The sequence below is a fragment of the Gavialis gangeticus genome, unplaced genomic scaffold (genome assembly GCF_001723915.1).
Source record: "Gavialis gangeticus isolate Ggan-Ray unplaced genomic scaffold, GavGan_comp1, whole genome shotgun sequence".
NCBI lineage: Eukaryota > Metazoa > Chordata > Crocodylia > Gavialidae > Gavialis > Gavialis gangeticus.
Genome location: NW_017729020.1, coordinates 2474447 through 2494181, shown reverse-complemented (window position 1 = coordinate 2494181; position 19735 = coordinate 2474447). Strand labels below are relative to the sequence as shown.

The following is a 19735-nucleotide window of genomic DNA, read 5'->3' as shown; positions in this document are numbered from 1 at the left end:
CAATCATTTGGTAGGAGGAGTGGAATTTTACTAAGAACTAAATTAGAAGACAAGTTAAAACCCACCACAACAGAGAAATATCAGGAGATATTAGGGTTAGGAAAAAATGAGGAGCAAGGCAGTTCAAGTGAAACGTGCCTTTGTTTAAAGGACTTGCTCATGTTTTACATGCTGGTCAGGACTGAAGAGGCCTTGTGTAGGCCCTCTGCTCAGGAGTCAAATTATACCCTGTGCACATGAATATTGCGGGGTGCAGGATAAAGTGGACATCATGCAAGACCCATAGGCAGTGTTCAGGCCAAGACAGTAGATGGCGACACTAAAAGCATCAATGCCAATCCTGGTTGTGCCACTGATTTGCTGTGTGACCTTGAGCAAATCCCCTTTTTTGCCTCTGTTTCCCTTGGCTTGCTTGGTTTCTCAGTTCTTTAAGGCTCTGATAATGTGCTTGTACAGCGCCTAGCACCATGATTTAAGCTGGGGTTGTAAGTTGCTATTGACATATAAATGATTATAATATTACACTGAGCTTTGCAGAGTGCCTAAATGCATTATCTTTTTTTTTGTTTTTTACCTATTGACTCCTATTGCAGGCTGGTTTATCAGATTCAGTAGCATATAGGAAATCCCTTTTTCTTCTGTACTAAAGAACTTCAATCTGTCAGTGTGCTTGTTTATTGAAATGAGTAGCATTTACATCAAGTACAATCAGGTTTCAGGCAGAGTGTTCATTATTTTTCTCTTGTTTTTTTTACATAATGACCAGTTGAAGGTCAAGATCTCCTTTTCTGCAGTGGATATTTATATCTGCATGCAATAAGAATGTAAAAGATGCTCCTCTGACAGACGGTGCGTTGAATTTAGCAAAAATCTTTGTAGCTTGTATAATACACGGGCTGTGCCTATAGCAGCAAGGATACACAAGAAGTTAACTCACGCAACTCACCATAAACATAACATATAATGGCGACACTTAAAAACTTCCTCGTTTTTGACTCCGACAGGTAATATTCCTTGAATGTCCTTTAAACTCACACTGAGAAAACGGATTTTTTTTGTAATAAAAAAAATAATATTTTTTAACTAAAAAAGGACTCACAAGTTCCAGTAACACAATCAAAACTCATTTGTCAAATTTACATTTTTCCTCATTTCCTTCTCTCGCACACCCAGAATACTTATTCACTGACCATACACAACGGTAAAAGTCCCTACAAACTAATCACACTATTTCTCCCACAGGCTGAGAATGAGGAGAGAGGCTGCTATTTTAATTTCTATTTTTAAGTACTTGGAAAGCATTCAGACAGTATAGTGAGGGGAGACTTTAGAAAAGATTACCAGTCCTTTATTACGAGGGTATGGACGAATGGTCAAGTTAATGCAAGTAACAGAGGTGGGCATTTACTGCAGAACAGTAAGTTTTGTGGGCTCATGTTAACTGTCCATATGCTCACAGTTACCCTGCAGTAACTGAAACCAAAAAAAGAGCAGCTCCACCCATGGTTTAGCTGTCATTTACTACGGGGCAACTGTAGACACAAACAGTTACCACACTGCAACTATTGTGCAGTAAGTCCATGTCCCTTGTTAACTAGCATGCATTTGACTGTTTATCCGTACCAAAATAGTGATTCTCAACCAGGGTTTGATGAGATCCTACTAAGGGTGCCACTCAATATTAGCACTGTTCAGTGTGAAAATACCTAATCAAGATGAACCCAGAGATTTCAAACAGGATCCATAATGTCAAAACTATTTTGACCTGTAGTGGACTTTCTGAGTTCTTTGCAACAGAAGAATTGTTCTATTACAGTATTTTTCCATAGCCAAAAAAACAAATGGAAGATAAATGCTGGTATTTTCCAAAGGACATGTTGAGTCTAAAAAGGCTTCCAAAGGACATGTTGAGTCTAAAACCACTGCCCTAATATTGTTATATGGCCTGTGCAATGCAGGAAACCATACTAGACAATCAGATGAGTCTTTAAATCTATTAGTTTATAACAGTGGTGTTCAACCTTTTGGTCCCCATGAGCCGGATGAGTGGTGCATGGCCAGTCTGTGGGTCAGATCCCTCACAAGGTTGATGTGTGAGGTTGTTGCATGGGGTTGGATCCCACACAACTGGATAAAGCCCCTCACTGCCTTGACCCAGCCCTGCATGTCTGGATTGGGCCCCACACCTTCTTGGTCTGGTCCTGCACGCCTGCACACCCCATCTAGCGTGCAAGGCCATGCTCTCTGGGCTCCCCCTCGGTCCAGATACTGGGCAGCAGGGGAGAGGCAACTAATGTAGCCACTTTGGCCATTTTCCGGATCAAGGGAGCCCAGCGGGTTGGACAATATAGCTCTGCAGACCCAATCAGGCCCACGTGCCAGGGTTGAGCACCCCTGGTCTGTAAAGTTTTTAACAAGTCTCTGTGTTGTTTCAAATAATGTGAAACCTTTTCCAAATACTGCCTAAGGTCAATCTTGCTTCCCCTGTTTTGTCTCAAAAGTATTCAGGAACGTGGAGTGGATGGGACGTACGGCTAGTTAGAAATGATTTGAGTGAGATTAATGAATTCAAGAGAAATTGGATGAATGAGATCACGCTGCTGTTCAGCATCCACAGATGTTTACCTGAAGATGGGGGAGGAATAAAGACCAAATGAATGGGCGCTTACCACTTCCCTGCCTTTTTTTTTTTTTTTTTTTTAAGCAAAGAGGCCTTGCGAATGGAAGGTAACAACTTTTTTTCCCCCTTCTCTGCCTTCTGTCTGCAAGCTCCACTTAAGACTAGTCATTATCTCTTTACAGCAGGTGGTACTGTAAAGTAAAAGCAGGCTGTTGAGTCGAAATGAGCAGGTTGTTCCAACCCATACGCTTCAATCTAAAAAGCAGCAATGAGATAAGTAGGAGACAGGTCAACCTTTTTCAGGCACCCTGGTTTAATTTCTGCAGCTTAGGTATTTATAGTCCAAACAGTTTATTGTACCAAGTGCTAAATTTACTACATGTTCTGTGCTGACTGCTATGAATACAAACCCGGAGGGTGGGAAAGAAGTGGAGTTGTAATGGATGAAGCAAAGTTATTCAAATGCTTCTCTTGAACTTCTTGGAAGCCAGTCCAGACCAAAATTTATCTGGCCCTGGTTCAGAAGTGCATGTAGCTAGGGCAGCAGAACAGCGAGAGAGGAAACAAGAGGACTTGACGACAAAGATAGTTATGTAAGAAAGAGATGACTGGGGCAGTGTCTGGTAAAATTGCAAGAGCACAGAAATTGGGGCTGATGCAGCAGAAGACAGGATCAAAGATTCAGGTAGGGCAGAATTATGCATAGTATTGTAACCGAGAATGAAAATATTATGTTAATGCAAATAAGAGTGATGACTAGCATGATGAGGCTGGACTGTTTGCATGATAATAGCGCTGGCAAAGCTCACCTGAGATTGGGGCCTCAGCAAACATACAGGGACAGATAGCTAATACTGCAAAGAGCTTACAGTCTTAATAACCAGGACAGGCAAAGGTGGCAGAGGAAACAGTGATGTGGTGAATGGAAACGACCTTTTGCAAAAGTAAAATCAAAGAAGATAATTCAGTCCTTGCTTTTTCATCTCAAACTCCTTATGGTTTGGGGGCGCTGATTTCGGTCTCAACCCTCCTTGAACCCACTGATGCAAATAAATGTCAATCTCATTTAACTGAAAAAGAACATGGGTGACTGTACGTGTGTTGTAGACCAAAGAAATACTTCTGAAACAGTCTCTCCCCCTGTGTCTACTGCCTACAATGTTGCTGAAAAAAGCTGAATTTTTAACAGCTTTGGAGAATTGGAAAGGTGGTCTCTGAATGTTTTATTAGTGGCTCCTCCATCACTCGCTTGATCAAGTTGTGTCTTCTCCCCGTGCCTCAGTTTTCTCTTATGGGAAAAATGCTACTTACCTGAAGTAAAATGTTTAAACATCTATAGATAAAATGTGCTGTGTAAAAGGTAGGTAATTATATAATAATGTCACTGAACAGATACAAGATGGAAAGAAACCTTTTTGAGTATCAGTGCAAAGTGCTGCCAACAAGCGTCTATACTTTCACTAAAAGGTGACCTTCCCATTGTCGGTCCAGTCTTCATGGCACACAGAAAAAGGACCTTTCCATGCCAAGTGTGGCATCATTTGTAGACAGAGCAAATTTACACTTAATCCATAGTCTTGACTGGGATTTTAATATTTGTAACTGAGATATATATAAAAGACTGGGGATTTTTTATTTTAATTCCTTTTGAAAACCCTTTCATGTAATGTTTAGAGAGCAATGTCATAACCCCAGTTCAGCGTTTTTCCTCCCCCTCTGAGCTAAGGTTTCTAACCAGTTCTGGTGAGGTTGCCTTAATATTAGAGGGACAACCTTAAACCACAATTTTTTTCAGGAGGATTTTGTAGTTATCTAATACCTACTAAGTTGTCATACCTTAGCCAATGGCATTTAAGTTTATCCAATGAAATGTAAGCAGCAGCCAGTACCCGTTAAAATGGGTGACTTGTACCAGTTAAAATTTTCCAAGTGAGCCATTAAATGATGTAGGGAATTCATGCAGAGAGAATGTGCTGTGGTTAGCGACTGATTATCAATGATCAATATTTTCTGGCCTTCTCTCTGTATGGTTTTGCATATGGAATGACTCCTTTTTCAAAAGCAACCTAGCAGTAATACCGCTAACAGCTCCACCAGGAAGAGCTTTCCTTTCTTCATGCTTTCTCACTACGCAGTTTAACAATATAAGTGAACCTACGTATTGCATGAAGAAGATAGCATTCCTTATTCCCTATTCCCACCTCAGTCCTATAAAAAGCTGAAGACTTGCTGCTAAGAGCACTGGCTGCAACTTCTAGGGTTTTGCTAGCAATTGAATCAAACAGGCCCTTGGTACATAGGAAAATCTACAAGCAATCTAGCATATTTGGCTGCAGCACAGGCAGATGTGATAAAAGCTGATTAGTGTCTAAAATGTATACTGCTGCTACCCATCTGAGTTCAGTCCTAAAATGCCTGGCTTGAAATGACCAAGTAGCAGGAAGTCAGTTGTGCTATAAACGCAGATCGTTTTATCGTACAGGAACGTACAGGAATGTTTTATGTCAAAGAATGTATGGTATGTATAATAAGACAGAGGACCAATAATCTCTTTACCCTGGACAACTCTTACCTGTAGCTTATACAACCTAGATGCTGCAGGTAACATGCACCTAAATTAATATAAATGACATGAACACACCCATTCTTTACTATTCATTCCATCCAGGAGGAGCACACACCAACTGCAGATGCTTCCTCAGCCTGACGAAGGAAGGGAATTTATACTGGAAAGCTTGGAAAGAAGATTTTTTCCAACTATTTGAGTTGGTCTAATAAAAAGATACCAGATTTACACTAAGAGCTTTGTCTGCTCATGAACATGCACACATACACACACAGCACATTGCCCAGCCCTAATGAGTGTTAGAATTTTTAGTGGGGTTCTCAAATTCCTCTTGGATGGGCAAATTAACCAATTAGTGGTATATTGCAAAGTGCTCCTTCTAGCAGGTATTTCAGAGAAGCCTGCAGAAAAGTGCATGCATCTGGAACACTGTTGCTGAAAGGCAAGTTATATCAACCTGCTGCCACAGCTAGACTGCTTCCAGGACCTGAGCTAGCTTAGGTGTGTCTGCATTGAACTGCATCGTGCAGTGAAGACAAACCCTGAGCACAGAGGGGAATCAAGCTCACTAGCGTGTTCAGGAAGGAATGAAGCCTGGATAACATTTCCAGTATCAGGGAACTTGTCTTCCTTCAAAACATGTTGAGAAGGGGAACAAATGAATACCTTCCAGAGCTTTCACCCTTCCCTGAGCACTCTCCCTCCTGGTACAAGGGGTAAAATTGATTATTTATTTAGTTTGGTTAAAATACTGACAGTGCATCACCGAGCTGCAACAGAGGGAAAGGAACAGGGGCAAGAGAAAAGGAGGAGAGGGATGAAGAAAGCAAATTGCACCTATCACAATTCAACCAATGCAGGCGTTTTTCCTGGATCCTCGGCAATGATTATAATAAGAGTACAAGTACTTTTTCTCTTGTACAGAGGTTATACAATTCAGCATCCTAGCTGTTCTATCAGTCCTTACTATGTATAACACTAACTGTGGTTCTTCTAGTGCTAAGTGGCAGGAAAAAAGAAAGAGGTGATTATAGGGAGGAAAGCATATCAATTACGCTTCGCAGCCTACTGCTGGAATTTTCAATAAAAGAAGGGTAGGAGTTAGTGTAATTTGAGAGCTCCATGTTATTTAATTATCATCCTCTGAATGATAAATAATGACAAGAGCTTAATGAATATGACATGATTAGAAGAAGGAGGGCTAGCAGTTGCAGCACTAACATGATTTGTGAAATGCAGATTGCTCTACCACTGATTTCTTATTTAGTCTCTGGCAAGTCCCTTAGCCCCCCTAACCATATCTGTACTGCCTCCCTGCTGAGGCCAAGACAATGCCAAGCCCTGCTTGCTCACTCCCATTCTGCATGCACTCCTGCCTGGCAAATAAGCAGCACAGATATCTTAAAGAGGTGTTGAGGCTCTCTGTCTCGGCGAATCTGAGAACAATGTTGGGCTAAGGACCCTTCTGACCCACATTGCCAGCTTTGGACATACACTGAGCAAGAGAGAGTGGATAGGTCTCATTTCTTAGCTGTCAACCCAGGTTCAGTGCACAGCCATGGCATCTAACTCCATTCCATATCCATAAAATGGGGGTAAAGTCTCTTCCCTGCCTCACTGAGTTTTGTGAAAATTATATAGCTTCGGGCATTCAGCTGTTACAATAATAGTAACAGTCTGCTCCAAGGAGCACTACAAATGAAAAATGGGTGATGTCTCTAGTAACAGGGTGTTTTCCTGGGGGGAAGAGGGAAGCAGGAGTCTGCCATTCGATTCCAGCATCGCCACCCATATTTATGCCATTGTAAGCTGTCCTCCACACTTAAACCCACCAACGTTACATGCCCATAGTTTTCATATTTAACTTCATATTTTTATAATAAGAAACACAAATTTTAGAATTGAAGGCAACGAGCCTTAAATTTCCAAGGTCTCAGGAGGACCCAGGAATTTAGGCTGGATTTTCAGAAGAGCTCAGTTTCCATTCAGGCACCTAACCAAAGGTGCAGCAAGCTTTTCAAAATGGCTAAGCAAACTACAGCTAAATTTTCAATACCCAATATGCAATCCTGCCATTAACTGATATTTAAATGGGAGCTGAGCTGAAAATATAACCTTTCCTAAGGGCGCTAAGCCTTTAAGCCCCTCCATACATTTTACTATAGCTACTTCCATAGCGTACTTAGTGGCAATGCCTACAACTGCAACACATATTAAGGACCCTCCAAGATTTACTCTGTCCTTTGTCAGGAAAACCTCTCATTGGTCTAACCTTCAGGTCATTTACCTGACACGGTGCCTAAAAGTATACACATAAACCAGCTCTCATTCATCAAAATGTTTTTGTCAGAAATATTTTGTCGATGAGAAGCCACGTTAATTTTCTCCTTAGTTGGTTCCTGCCTGCAGATACAGAGCTACAAATGAAGCTGCATCATTTTCACCCTTGGCGCTGATACGGTCAATGGAGAAAATGGCAGCCCATGCAGAACTGGGAGCAAAGACAGGGATATTCAACAGTGTAAAAGAAGAATCACGGAAGCGAATCCTCATGGCGCTCCATGACCAGTGGCGTCCCCCAAGGCCCTGTCCTTGGACCGGTTCTCTTTAACATATTTATCAACGATGTGGACATTGGTGTCAGAAGTGCACTGGATAAGTTCACCAATGACACTAAACTTTGGGGCACAGCATCCACACCTGAGGACAGGCTAGTGATCCAGGCTGACTTGGATAAACTTAGTAAGTGGGCGGATACAAACGTGATGATGTTCAATACTGATAAATATAAGGTATTCTGCCTCCGGGGGGGAACAAAAACCAAAAACCTGCAGCATGCTTATAGGCTCGGCAGTGCTACGCTTGCTAGCAGCACTGCTGAAAGAGACTTGGGGGTCATGATTGACCACAAGATGAACATGAGCCACCAATGTGATGTCACAGCTGGTAAAGCAAGCAAAACCCTGGCTTGCATCCACAGATGCATCTCAAGTAATTCTCAGGATGTCATCCTCCCGCTGTATTTGGCCTTGTTGAGGCCGCAGCGGGGGTACTGCATCCAATTCTGGGCTCCACAATTCAAGAAGGATGTGGAGAAGCTTGAGAGGGTGCAGAGGAGAGCCACGCACATGGTCAGAGGGCAGGAGAACTGGCCTTATGAAGACAGGCTGAGAGCTATGGGACTCTTCAGCCTGGAAAAGCGCAGGCTCAGGGGGGACCTGGTGGCGGCTTATAAATACATGAGGGGTGTGCATCAGGATCTGGGGGAACGTCTGTTCAGCAGAGTGCCCCAAGGAAAAACAAGGACCAATGCTCATAATCTCCTCCAAGACTGTTTTAGGCTGGACAGAAGAAACAATTTCTTTACTGTCTGAGCCCCCAAGACCTGGAATAGGTTCCCTCCAGAAGTGGTGCAGGCACCTACTCTGGCCTCTTTCAAGAAACGCATGGATGCTTATGTTGCTGGGATCCTTTGACCCCAGCTGACTTCCTGCCCCTGGGGCAGGGGGCTGGACTTGATGATCCTCGAGGTCCCTTTCAGCCCTAACGTCCATGAAATCTAAGAGCAAGACACCTCAATGCATCATGCCTATCCTCAGACATTTCAACAGATGTTAATTATCTAGCAAATCAGAAGATCTCCAGCCCCATCTGGAATAAGGTCACCAATGCACCTTGTCTGCAGGGTCACCTCCCTTACCCCATTCCCCTCTGAGCACCCCCATTTCTTTGCCACTCTCCTTCAGTCCCATTTCACCAAGCCACTATTCCCCCCTCAGTCATCTTTGCTAAGAGAAGGAAATGCAGAACAAAATTAACAGGGCCGTTTGTTTTTAAAGCCTCCATGTTATTCCCTCATCTATGTTTCCTGTTTTCTCTGTGTTCTAGGATCCTGTAAAGACAAATCCTTACCATGTACACATCAGTGGTCCCACTGAAGTCAAGTGCGCACAAGGCTCTTTGCAGAATCAGGACATTCAACTTTAAGATCTTTGGGCCAGAGAGTGTCTTAACATGAGCCTTATACAAAACAATGCATGCTGTCAGTGCTTAATAATTAACTAATAAATGTCACTACTGCCAACACTTCCTTAGTCTTACAGGGAAGAGATCTATAGTTTCTCAGCAGGTTTTTTGACATTAGAGTCCTTCAGTGTTTTATCTCCTCCTACTGGTGTGCGAGGAAAAGGTGGATGAACATAATACAACGTGACTGATTTAGCACGCATGAATGTAAGTAATGACTGCCTTGTTTTTGGTCTCAATGAAAAAGCTTAGGACCGTCAGGCACAGGATGCTTTCCTGTCTGAACAGGCGGCCTTATTTGCCAAACATTGAAAAGTGGTTAGATTAAAAAGTGAACTTGTAAAAGTGGCAACTCAAAGCTCATGTCAATTGTATCTTGAAAGGTTTTGCTTCAACTTCTCAGTTTACAAGGAAAAAAAGATCACATTTTGTTTGTTTGTTGGAGGGTTTGTTATTCTTGTTATTTTATAGCTTTCATCCTGCAAGGCAGTAAGCAAGCAAACTTCCACTTGAAGGAAGGAAGCGTCTTTGTAGCAGGACCCCATCTCAACACACAGGTACATAGTACACATCAATATACATGCATGATAGTATACTTTGGTTGATACAAATAATTGCCTTTTGACTGCGGTCTCAGCACTCATGCAAATAAGTGAGAAAAATGCAGATTGCATGCCGGCATGTACACAAGTAAAGTAGCTGCAGTTTGCTAAGAGAAAAGCATGAGCCAAAATCATAAGCATGCCGTTATTTAGCAAGGCTTGCCAGTAGACTAAATAGAATATGATGAGCCAGGTGCAGTGATTATGATACCACTGATGCCAATGGATTTACACCCATTTACAACAAGTCTGAATTTGGCTCTATACCTGCGTTGCACAGAGTCATTCATAAAGCCCAGTTTGTAAATACAGGCATATAACTTACTTCTGTCACTCTCTTATTTGCAAGGTCATGCCCTGGTTCAGCAAAGCTCCTTAAATGCACTCATTGCTTTAAGCAGATGACCAGTCTCCCTGAAGTCCAAGTTGCTCCTTATATGCTTGAGTGTCATGTTAAGCTGAAATCTAACCAAGAACCTACGATGCACTGTTTCAATTCCTGTTTGGCATGAGAAAATGGGGGGTTTGGGTGTAAAATTTAGCCTGGCTCTTTTAACCACAAAATCCACACAGGGGAAAAAACAGGGGACCCCACACAGCCCTAATCCATGCTTAGGAATCATCAACTATCTCTATCTTCCATTGATAAAACATTCAGGAACTTTCCACTGGTTATAAATGGAAAGGTTAGTTAAATAATCATTTCTTTCCTGCTGCCCACATATTTTTTAAAACAGTGAGATGGTTGCTTTTGCATCTGAAAAAATAATACATAGGAAGGATTTTTTGAAGACATGCAATGATTTAAAAAAGAAAAAGTAGAATCAATAAAAAGTTGAGCAACTTTAGTGTGTTCTTAAAAATACTAGAGAACTTGACCTTCTTTTACCTCTAAATCTTTCTTCTCTGTGAAAGCTGAGCATGGGAACAATGAATGAGCCAGCCAGGGCTGCTGAAAGATGGACCTGAGTTATGTCTCTCTCTCACAAAATATGAGTCCTCTCAGAAGTATGTCGTTCTGAGTACATTAATTATTAATAATGATATGTTCCATTTCCCCTTTTCCCCAGTTATGAAACCTTTTATTGCTGAAGATACTAGGGAAGATTCTTTTCCAATTTGTAATTACTGTACAGTGCATATCTATCCTTTTAGAAGTTGAACCTGGTAGCTATGGAGATGAAGAATGTTAAATCCAAGCTGCGGATAGTATTTTAGTAGGGGCTTACACGAATCTTCAACGATCAGGTGCTTTAATGTCTTTTTAGGTCTTCTGTACTAATAGCTGAGGTATACTAAATCATCATGGAAATACAGGGTTAACTTTCCAGCAGGTGCACATACAGTCTGTGGCCTCCATCTAGCAGATATTTATACATGGGCTTAACTTTACTCATATGAATAGACCCATTGAAGCAAATGCTTATTATTTAATACTTGCATTACAGTAGGGTCTGGAGACAACGATGCCCCACTCTGCTAGGTGCTGTACATGCAGTTAAGGAAAGGCAGGTCCCTGCCCCAACAATTTACAAATCAAATATCAACTGGCAGACAACTGGCTAGGAAACGGGAAATAATTATCAGCATGGAAAGTAGTGGTGACAGAACACCAGTTGGCAGCCATTTTCATGCATATGGGAGACACTAGGGAAGATGCAAGTTTTATGGAGAGATCTGAGAATGGGGCTGTTTGAGCAAATAAAATTAACTTGACCATATGTGTCTGCAAACTTGTGACCCTTGGCGATCATGTGGAGTCAGCCCTTTCAATTGTTGAAAGAAAAAAAAAAAGATTGTTCCCCTAATTCTACAGTCAGATTCCCAGCCTAGCTCCAACTGAGATCATATGGTGCTGGTGCATAAATAGTCTTTCTACCAAATTCATGTTTGCAATATGCCCGCAGTCGCAACGTTACTTCTCGGGGCCACTTACACCTGCAACATTCCTTAAGATCAAAACTATCACTCTGCCCACAAAACAAAAAAAAAAACAGGCTAACCTGGTAAACATTTCCCCACTTGGTTCTTACATGCCCTGACTTCCTAGCTAATCGTAGAACAGATGAAATCTCATTTTATCCAGAAATCTAAAGGGATAATAAATTCAACTCCTGCTTACAGAAATACAGTATAAACCTAAAATAACTCCACTAACTTTGGCAGAGTTACTTTAGGTTCAGAATGGTGCGAGAGAGCAGAATTCACCCTGAGGAGTCTAATACGGTAAATTCGAGTGCTTGTCCAAAGTTAAAACTACAGGACAGATCCATGAATCTGCACTTCTCCAATGCACCCATGACATTTATTTAGCACCTGAAGTGCTTACACATGTAATTTGCAGGAATTACAGGGCCCGATCTCAGGTCAGGTACACAGACATACTAATGCAGGTAATGGAACTGTGCTGGCTTGCAACTAGTAATTTAGCTAATAATATAGATCGCCCTGTCCCTCTTAAGAGTGTATCAGAATCCATTTAAAGAGGTGTCAATTTCTAATTAAATACATTTATATTAAATTTCCCTTATTGCGCTCTTTGCTACTTACGTCTGAACTTGTATCATTTGTGAGCATGCTAGTATTCAGCTAGCCTAGCCTTTTAAATCCACAATAAGGTTTGCACATTTGTTGTTAAAGGCCATATTGCACTTGCCATCTTTTATAACTAACATCAAGAAGTACAAATGGTCTTAAAACCTAACTTGAATGATCTTTCTTAGCAAGGCAATCAGTTGTAAACAGATGCTCAGATAATGTCTTCCCAGCAGATGACCTTTATGGCAGCGTCACCACGGCCTGACAGTCTCATTATCTTTAGTCTCAGATTAAGATCAATATTGGTCTGGAGAAAGTATGCAATATAACCCCCCTTTTTTACTACCCCATGGTAAAACACATACCTTTTTATTCAACTGCCATGATCACACACTAATTACAGATATTTTCAAACCATAAATAACTTCAGTCATATAGCATCTTCTGTGCATTAAGGCCGTGATCCAAAGCCTCTTAGTGGTCATTCCACTCAGTTAATGAATTTTGATTCATTCGTTAGGGATGTGATTCTCCTCTGAGTTCTGCTGGTGTAAATCAAAGGGAATCTCACTGAAGCTAATGGAGCTACACTGGATTAAAAAAAAGCGAAACCCAAGAGTGACAAGAGAAGGAGGACTTCGGGGTCGCACTGGTACCAGAGCAAACCCAAAGCAATTCCACTGAGTTGTTTTTTTCTGTACCACTGCTGACAGCTATACCATACCTTAATTCACACTACTTCTGGTGGCAATGACAAGGATGTGCAAGGTCACTTATGTTCAGCAGGGATATTGCTGTAAGCAAGTTAAACACAAAGCATAAACATCTACTTTTTATCAGGCTCCTTTGAGATAACATATTCCAAAAGTGCCTGGTGCTTTTGGGTGCCCAACTTCACATATCTGGAAGGGTCCTGATCTTCAGAAAGGTGCTCAAAAGATCAGGCCCTGGGAAAGGATCTGCAGTTGGTCACTGAAAATCAGTAGTTACGTTTAAACAATCTTCACCTTGCATTTTAGCATACCTGAATGTCAAAGACACTGTCCAAGTCCTAACCTGGTTTAAACCCAACCTGCTGAAATCGTTGAATGAGTATGTGAATGAGTCACAACAGACCACTAATGTTTCCCATTGGGATGCTTACAGTGATAAGAAGAGCCAAGTCTAACCTTGCTTTAATACCACAGCAGCATACGCTATGTTACATAAGCAGAAAGTCAGTTACCCGAAGGAGTCTTTGCTGGAACGGCAGAACAAAAACCCATCTTACCATGTCTAAATGGGCCGTGTTGATCTAAAGTACAACCCTTCTGATTTACTGATGTGCTAATTATTACAAAACTACAGCTTGCCATATACACACGCAGGTGTGCGTACACCCCCCCCCCCCCCAATCCACATTATGGTACTGTGTTCTATTGATAGACCAGGTCACACAGGTCACAATGACTGCCAGTTTTTTACTTACACTTACAGAGCCAAAAAGACACTTCGTGTAAGAGGATGTAACTCTGTTCATTGCAATAGAGCTATATCCCCTATGCCATTTCTTGGTCTCTCAGTTGAACCTTTACAGCAAAAAACACCAAACCAGGCATTTGCAAACGTTACTTTTGAGATAAATGGCATCATCTTCTTTAACCCCCTGTCAAATAGGTTGGAGAAGCCACCAGATGCAATATCGACCCTACTATAAAGATTTTATTTTCTCCCTAAGCACTCTACTCTGTGTTCCCCAGAACAGCAGGAGCCTTAATCACCTCCCAGTTACACCAGTGCACATCATTAGTGACGCCCTTAAAGCAACTGGTGTAAAATGGGTCCAGGCTAGAGGAAATTCAGGCTCCAGATGTGTTTAACATGGCTATTTATTCCAACTTAATCTCATCCTTGGATGAACCTCTTTCAAGTCTGCACTGTTGAAAATAACCACCGTCACTTCCCTGATTGTTGTAATTTAATTAAATAACCTTTCACACTGAGCAAACCCAAAAGCAAAAAGGCTCATTAATCTTTCTAGTGATTAGAGACACCTCAAGAGCTTCAAACATTTACCTCTCCTTCCCAGCTGCTGAAATGGTTTTAGGAGGATCAGGGTTCATACCTCACATTCCCTGGAGCCAGAGATAGTATATGTGCAGGGTCCAGATCCATTAACGGATACATCCATGGTCTCAGAGTTTGTTGGCTTGTAGTCCACATAATACTCCTGTAAAGGGGAGTTCATTTGCCTTTCAGACTCTCTGGCCTTTTTTCTGCGCCTCTTCATAAGAGAGTGTTGCTGGAGTTGTTTCATGCTGGCTGGGTAGCGCTTCCACGACACGTAGATAACCAACAAAATCATAGCCACTGAAAGAAAGAGGGCCACGCTCCCAGCAATGATTTTGTGAAAGGAAACATGCTCATACTCTGGTTCCACTCCAGGCGTCGGCAGGTCCGGAGAAGGACTTGGCATAACAGAGGTTGGCTGATTACTTTCCAGTTTAGAAATGGTAGGTTTGGGAATAAAAAGTGGCCTCTGGGGTGTTTTAGGTGCCTGGTATGATCTTTCAGTGACCACCACCTGGATTTCAGCACAGATATTATATGTTTCCACAGCATCGCTCACCTTCTCACCCTGGATGTGCTTAGGGCCTGCGCATATCATAGTGCTTTCTTTATTCCCCTTGAAATTCTTAAGCCAAGTAAACAGAGGGCAAATGTTTCGAGTACATTCCCACATATTTCCGGACAGAGTGATGGATGTTAGTGAGATCCATGTATTGATGGTCTCCTGAGAGATGTTGGTGAGTTTGTTGGAATCCAGGTTCAGTTTTTGCAGGTTGGGCAGGCACTGGAACGTCCCGGGCTCTATTCCCGTAATGTCGTTCCCCGATAAATCCAAGTTGTGCAAGGAACTCCAAGTCCATGTTAACCCCTGGCTAATAGACCGGATCCTATTCCACTGCAAATAAATGGACCGAAGGTTGAAGAGGCGTGGAAAGTGGGCAAAGTTGATCTTAGAAAACTGGTTGTGCTCTAGATGGAGCTCTGTTAACTTCAGGAGGCCAGCAAAAGCATTGCGGGATAAACTCCGCAGACGGTTGTAGCCCAAATCCAGAAAATCAAGGTTCCGGCAATCTTGAAAAACTCTGATTGGTACCGTTTTCAGTGAATTTGACCGCAAGTGCAAGATCAAGAGTTTGCGAAGGCCCTTAAACTGCTCCGACTGTAACACCTGCAGCTTGTTGTATGAAAGGTCCAGATTGCGGAGATTGGGCACTGGGTGAAATGTTTTGTTGTGCAGATGAGTAATTTTGTTGGAGCTCAGAATTAATTCCTTCAGCCTTCGGATCCCCTGAAATGCATCCTCATCAACAGAACTGATATAATTATGGTCAAGATAAAGCCAGATGAGCTGATTCAGGCCCGCAAACTGATTTGATTTAAGCTTCTGGATGCTGTTGTACCGTAATGATAAGCCTTGAGATCCTCCAGAAATATTCTGAGGGATATCTCTGAATGCATGAGATTCACAGTACACAATTTTGCCATCACATCTGCAGTTCTTGGGGCAAGCGCGCTGAGCCCCAGTGAGCATAACAAACAGCACCGTAGGAAGTAGCACTAACACCACACTCATGCCTCTCAGCTGCTTAATTAAATGGAAACCTACAATATTAAAAAGAAGACAAATGTGCATTGTAAAACTATTAAAATAAATCACCAGCAGATTACTTATATGTCAATGGGGTTTCTACCGAGGCATTAGAGGTCCAGTGGATTTGGAAGCAACCTGTTTGTCTCTTCCTGCATTGTTTGCTACATAAATGCCTGTTATCGGTTCACTTCCTAGCCTGCCTCTCACTCCCCACACACACACACTACCACCACCACTGTGGTTATTCAATTAGTTTTGTGTGATTTATGATCCCAAAGAAGGGCTGGGAGCCTGTCTGCTCTTCCCTTGTTCTCATGTACAACAGCATGCTATGTAGTGGGTATATCCTTAGCACTGGATGCTGAGGTTTTAACAATAAACATATTTGTCAAGTCACCGTTCTGTACTCACCACAGGGTTTGCTAGGAACTCAGCCCCAGCTTTCGGTAGTTCAACAAGAAGTAAAATATTTCTTAATAAACCCAGGTGCTTGTAAATCTTTTCCAGTCTGCACACCCCCCAAACGAGTATAAAAAGGAGCTACAGTGATCAGCAGATATGTAATAAAGTTTGACCTGCCTTTAAAACACGCCTTTATTCCGAAATGTAAAAAGTAGATGAAAACCTCACTAACCAGCATTTTTCATGTGGAAAAAAAATGCATGCGCTGTAAACACACATACACACATACAAACACTAGCATACATGTGTATCTATATTGTGCAGCTGATGTAGGGAACTCAGGATCACGAGGATGCCTTCGTTAATATACACATCTCACAATATAGTTTTTGAGATCATGTTATATATGCATCATATGCATGTAAACACATCTACTGATATTTAAATATCTATTATTTGGTTTGTGTTATTTTATGTACTGCATGTGCATACCTATAAGTGTGTGTGTGTGTATTTACACACTCATACATATATATAGAAATATGAGTACGTGTGCATATGTATGCGCACACACTTTTCTTTTTTTTTTTTTAAAAAGGTGCTTCCCCCGGGTGGACACAGATACCAGCAGGGATCAAAGACATAGTGAAACATTCCAGGCCTGCCCGCTATTTCATAATGAAATGTCAGTCAGCTGCACGTCGGAGCTTTTGTAGTAAAGATGAATCAAACTGGAATTAAAGTGCTCCATTAAGTAAGCTGAGGTTTGTTTGGAGGGAAAGGCAGAGGGAGCAGGGACAGAAAACACTGCCGACATCTCTTCAGACTCTTAAGTGGCTTCCTATCTTTTCAGTGCCTGTCTTCAAAAAAAATCCAAAGTGTTAACCCTGAATGACATGGGAGCTAGAGCTTGTAGGCGCGCAACGTTGCTGCGGCTCAGACATTTCAGGAACGTCTGGTGACGCTTGGAAGAACGCAGCAGCTCAACCTGCTGAGTTTGCACCCAGAAAAGCCTCGATACAACGGCCCAGGACAAAACTATGAAAAGACTCTTACGGACTTCGATGGGCTTTGCAGCGAGTCCAAAATGAGCGTCTGTCACCAGTGACACCCCTCGTTGAGACTGAAATCTGTGTTGGGTCTGATATCCCGCTAACAACCCCTTCATAAAAAGTAAGGATGATCAGGATCTGAATCAGGTCAACTCGTTTCCAACTTGCCAGGCAGCTCTGAGTCTCGGAGGACTCCTCCTGGGAAGCAGAGGCTGAGCTGTCCATATACCGCATGGGACTGCAGCTAACGGGCGAGACACTTGGGCTCAACCCTCATCGATTCATCTTCTGGGAAAGAGTCAAATTAAAACATGGTTAAAAATGGTTGCCTCTCCAATACGTGGGGTAAAAGTGGGATCAAGAACCAACTGAACAAAAAAAGATGACAATTCCCTACTAGCTGGGCAGAGACACCTGTTGATTTGGTGGGAGATTTCTTGAGCGTGAAATCCTACTAAACTGGGCCAGAGAGAGAGCAGTAAAAAAGAGAGAGGGGCAGGAAAAAAAAGGCAACAAAATGAATGCAAGGCAGAGATTATGGAAGGAGGTGGGAGAGAGAGAAGAAAGAGGGAGGACTCGAAAGTTTTCCCTCTGGAGTAAAGGATTAACTGATACTGCATTAAAATTGAGCCAAGCCGCATGTTGACTTCATGGGCTCCTCTGTTCAGATTTTAACCTTTGGAAAGATTTTTTTTTTTTTTTTAAAAGAAAGTTAACCAGGTCCCGGCAGGTCAGGAGGCCTGTGCTGTCAGGGTTCCCCTCCCTTCCTCTTTGCCCAAACTTCCTTGCCCTCCCACCCGCACTTCACTTCGTCTCACTCCTTTTAAAAGTGCCACAGACAACATGAAAGGGCAGCGCCAGTGAATTAAAGGTCACCTCTGTGCATTTCAGGAGGAACCAGTTCCTTTGTGAGGACCCCCACGGGATTACGTTTTCACATTCAGCTCCCTTTTTTTTTCTTCTTCCCTTGCCAAAAGAATCAAGCCCCTGGCTCCAGGCTCCCGACCTTCCTCCCACCCTGAACTGAGCCCCATTCATTAAGCTGGCTCGCTGCAGTGCAGGCCAGGCCAGGAAGAAAAACAGAAAACAGAGCAAGTGAAAGACAGGCTCAGATTGGTTAGTTCGAGGGGGAAACACTTGCAGAAGCTCGCACTGTATTACCCACATCGTTCCACGCCGGTCTCCTCTCGATGCTATCCCGGGACCTCTGCCATTCAGCAGTGAAATCGCCCTCAGCCTCATCAAGAGCAATATAATATTGGTAGCTGAACCTGAGGCTCTTAAAGAAAGGATCCAGCCTGGAGGAGGAATAGTAGTGTGCTGCTTCTTGTTTTAAGCCACTGCTTCCCTTTTTCTATCGCAACGTCTTTGCTCCTACGGGCCCTACCGCACTTCTCCTGTAGGACTAGGGATGCTAAGCCCAGCGTCCTGGCCCGCTTCCCAAATCCCCATACACGGCCATCACGCTCTGCCGGACCGTCTCCAACCCTTCTAGCCGCCACTGACACGCCACCGTCGCCCCCTGCCCAAACAGCAGCACGCAGTGCCGAACACCTAACGGTGGCTGTTGGTGGCCAAAGAGATTCCTCGAGGGAAGGCGGCACGTAGAAGATCTTTACAGGGAGCTCCAGGTACAGTCATGATCCACCTGATCCCAGCGCTGCCCCGCACTTGCCATCCGCTCAGCTTTCAGATCTCCGGCAACCTGGGGCTCGTTCAGCCCCGTGGTACGAAAGCATTGAGCCAGAGTCCATACAACTCACTGGCCCTAAAGGAAGACGAGAGGCTGCACTCTGCATGGCACCGGCGAACCACTGCCTGTTCAAACTCAGAGGAGACGGGGCTTTTCCCAAGGACGCCAAGCGCCCCCTCGAACAGCTCATGAAAGCCCCAGTCAATACCTCGTTGTACTACCCGAAGGATGTAAAAAAAAAAAAAAGAGAAAGTCGGCTTCAGAGAACTGCTGCAAACCCCATTTCTTTGCCCGGGTCTCTCCGGTTGGGATTTGCAGAGCCGCACTCCCGTGCGCGGAGAGGAGCTGCCAGTAAATCAGACCAAATTCAAAACAAATGCTCTTTCATGTGGAGGCATTCAGCTTTGTTTCAGGGCTTGTGTAGCTAACCGTATCCCTTCATGAGTCAACACTCCTATCAGCTCCTCATTAAACTAAATGGCTACAATTACATTGGGGAGGAAAAAGGGTGGTTAATGATCGTAAACGGTTCCCCCTGTTTGAAGGGGTTTGGAAAACCTTTGATAAGCAAGACAACCCCCCCCCCCCCCCCCCCC

The 19735-nt window shown here is 43.0% G+C and overlaps 1 protein-coding gene across 3 annotated transcripts in view; it reads right to left on the bottom strand.

Annotated features, from left to right (window-relative positions):
* LRRTM4 (leucine rich repeat transmembrane neuronal 4) overlaps positions 1-19735 on the bottom strand; it is an 860180-nt gene that overhangs the window by 414739 nt on the left and 425706 nt on the right. For 2 of the 3 annotated variants that reach the window (XM_019514350.1, XM_019514349.1), the window contains one exon: positions 14207-16003. In XM_019514350.1, the coding sequence (XP_019369895.1) occupies positions 14451-15974 (1524 nt within the window). In that variant the 5' untranslated portion in view covers positions 15975-16003 and the 3' untranslated portion in view covers positions 14207-14450. Of the gene's footprint in view, positions 1-14206; positions 16004-19735 lie in introns of those variants that run through there. The other variant, XM_019514351.1, reaches the window with a different exon arrangement.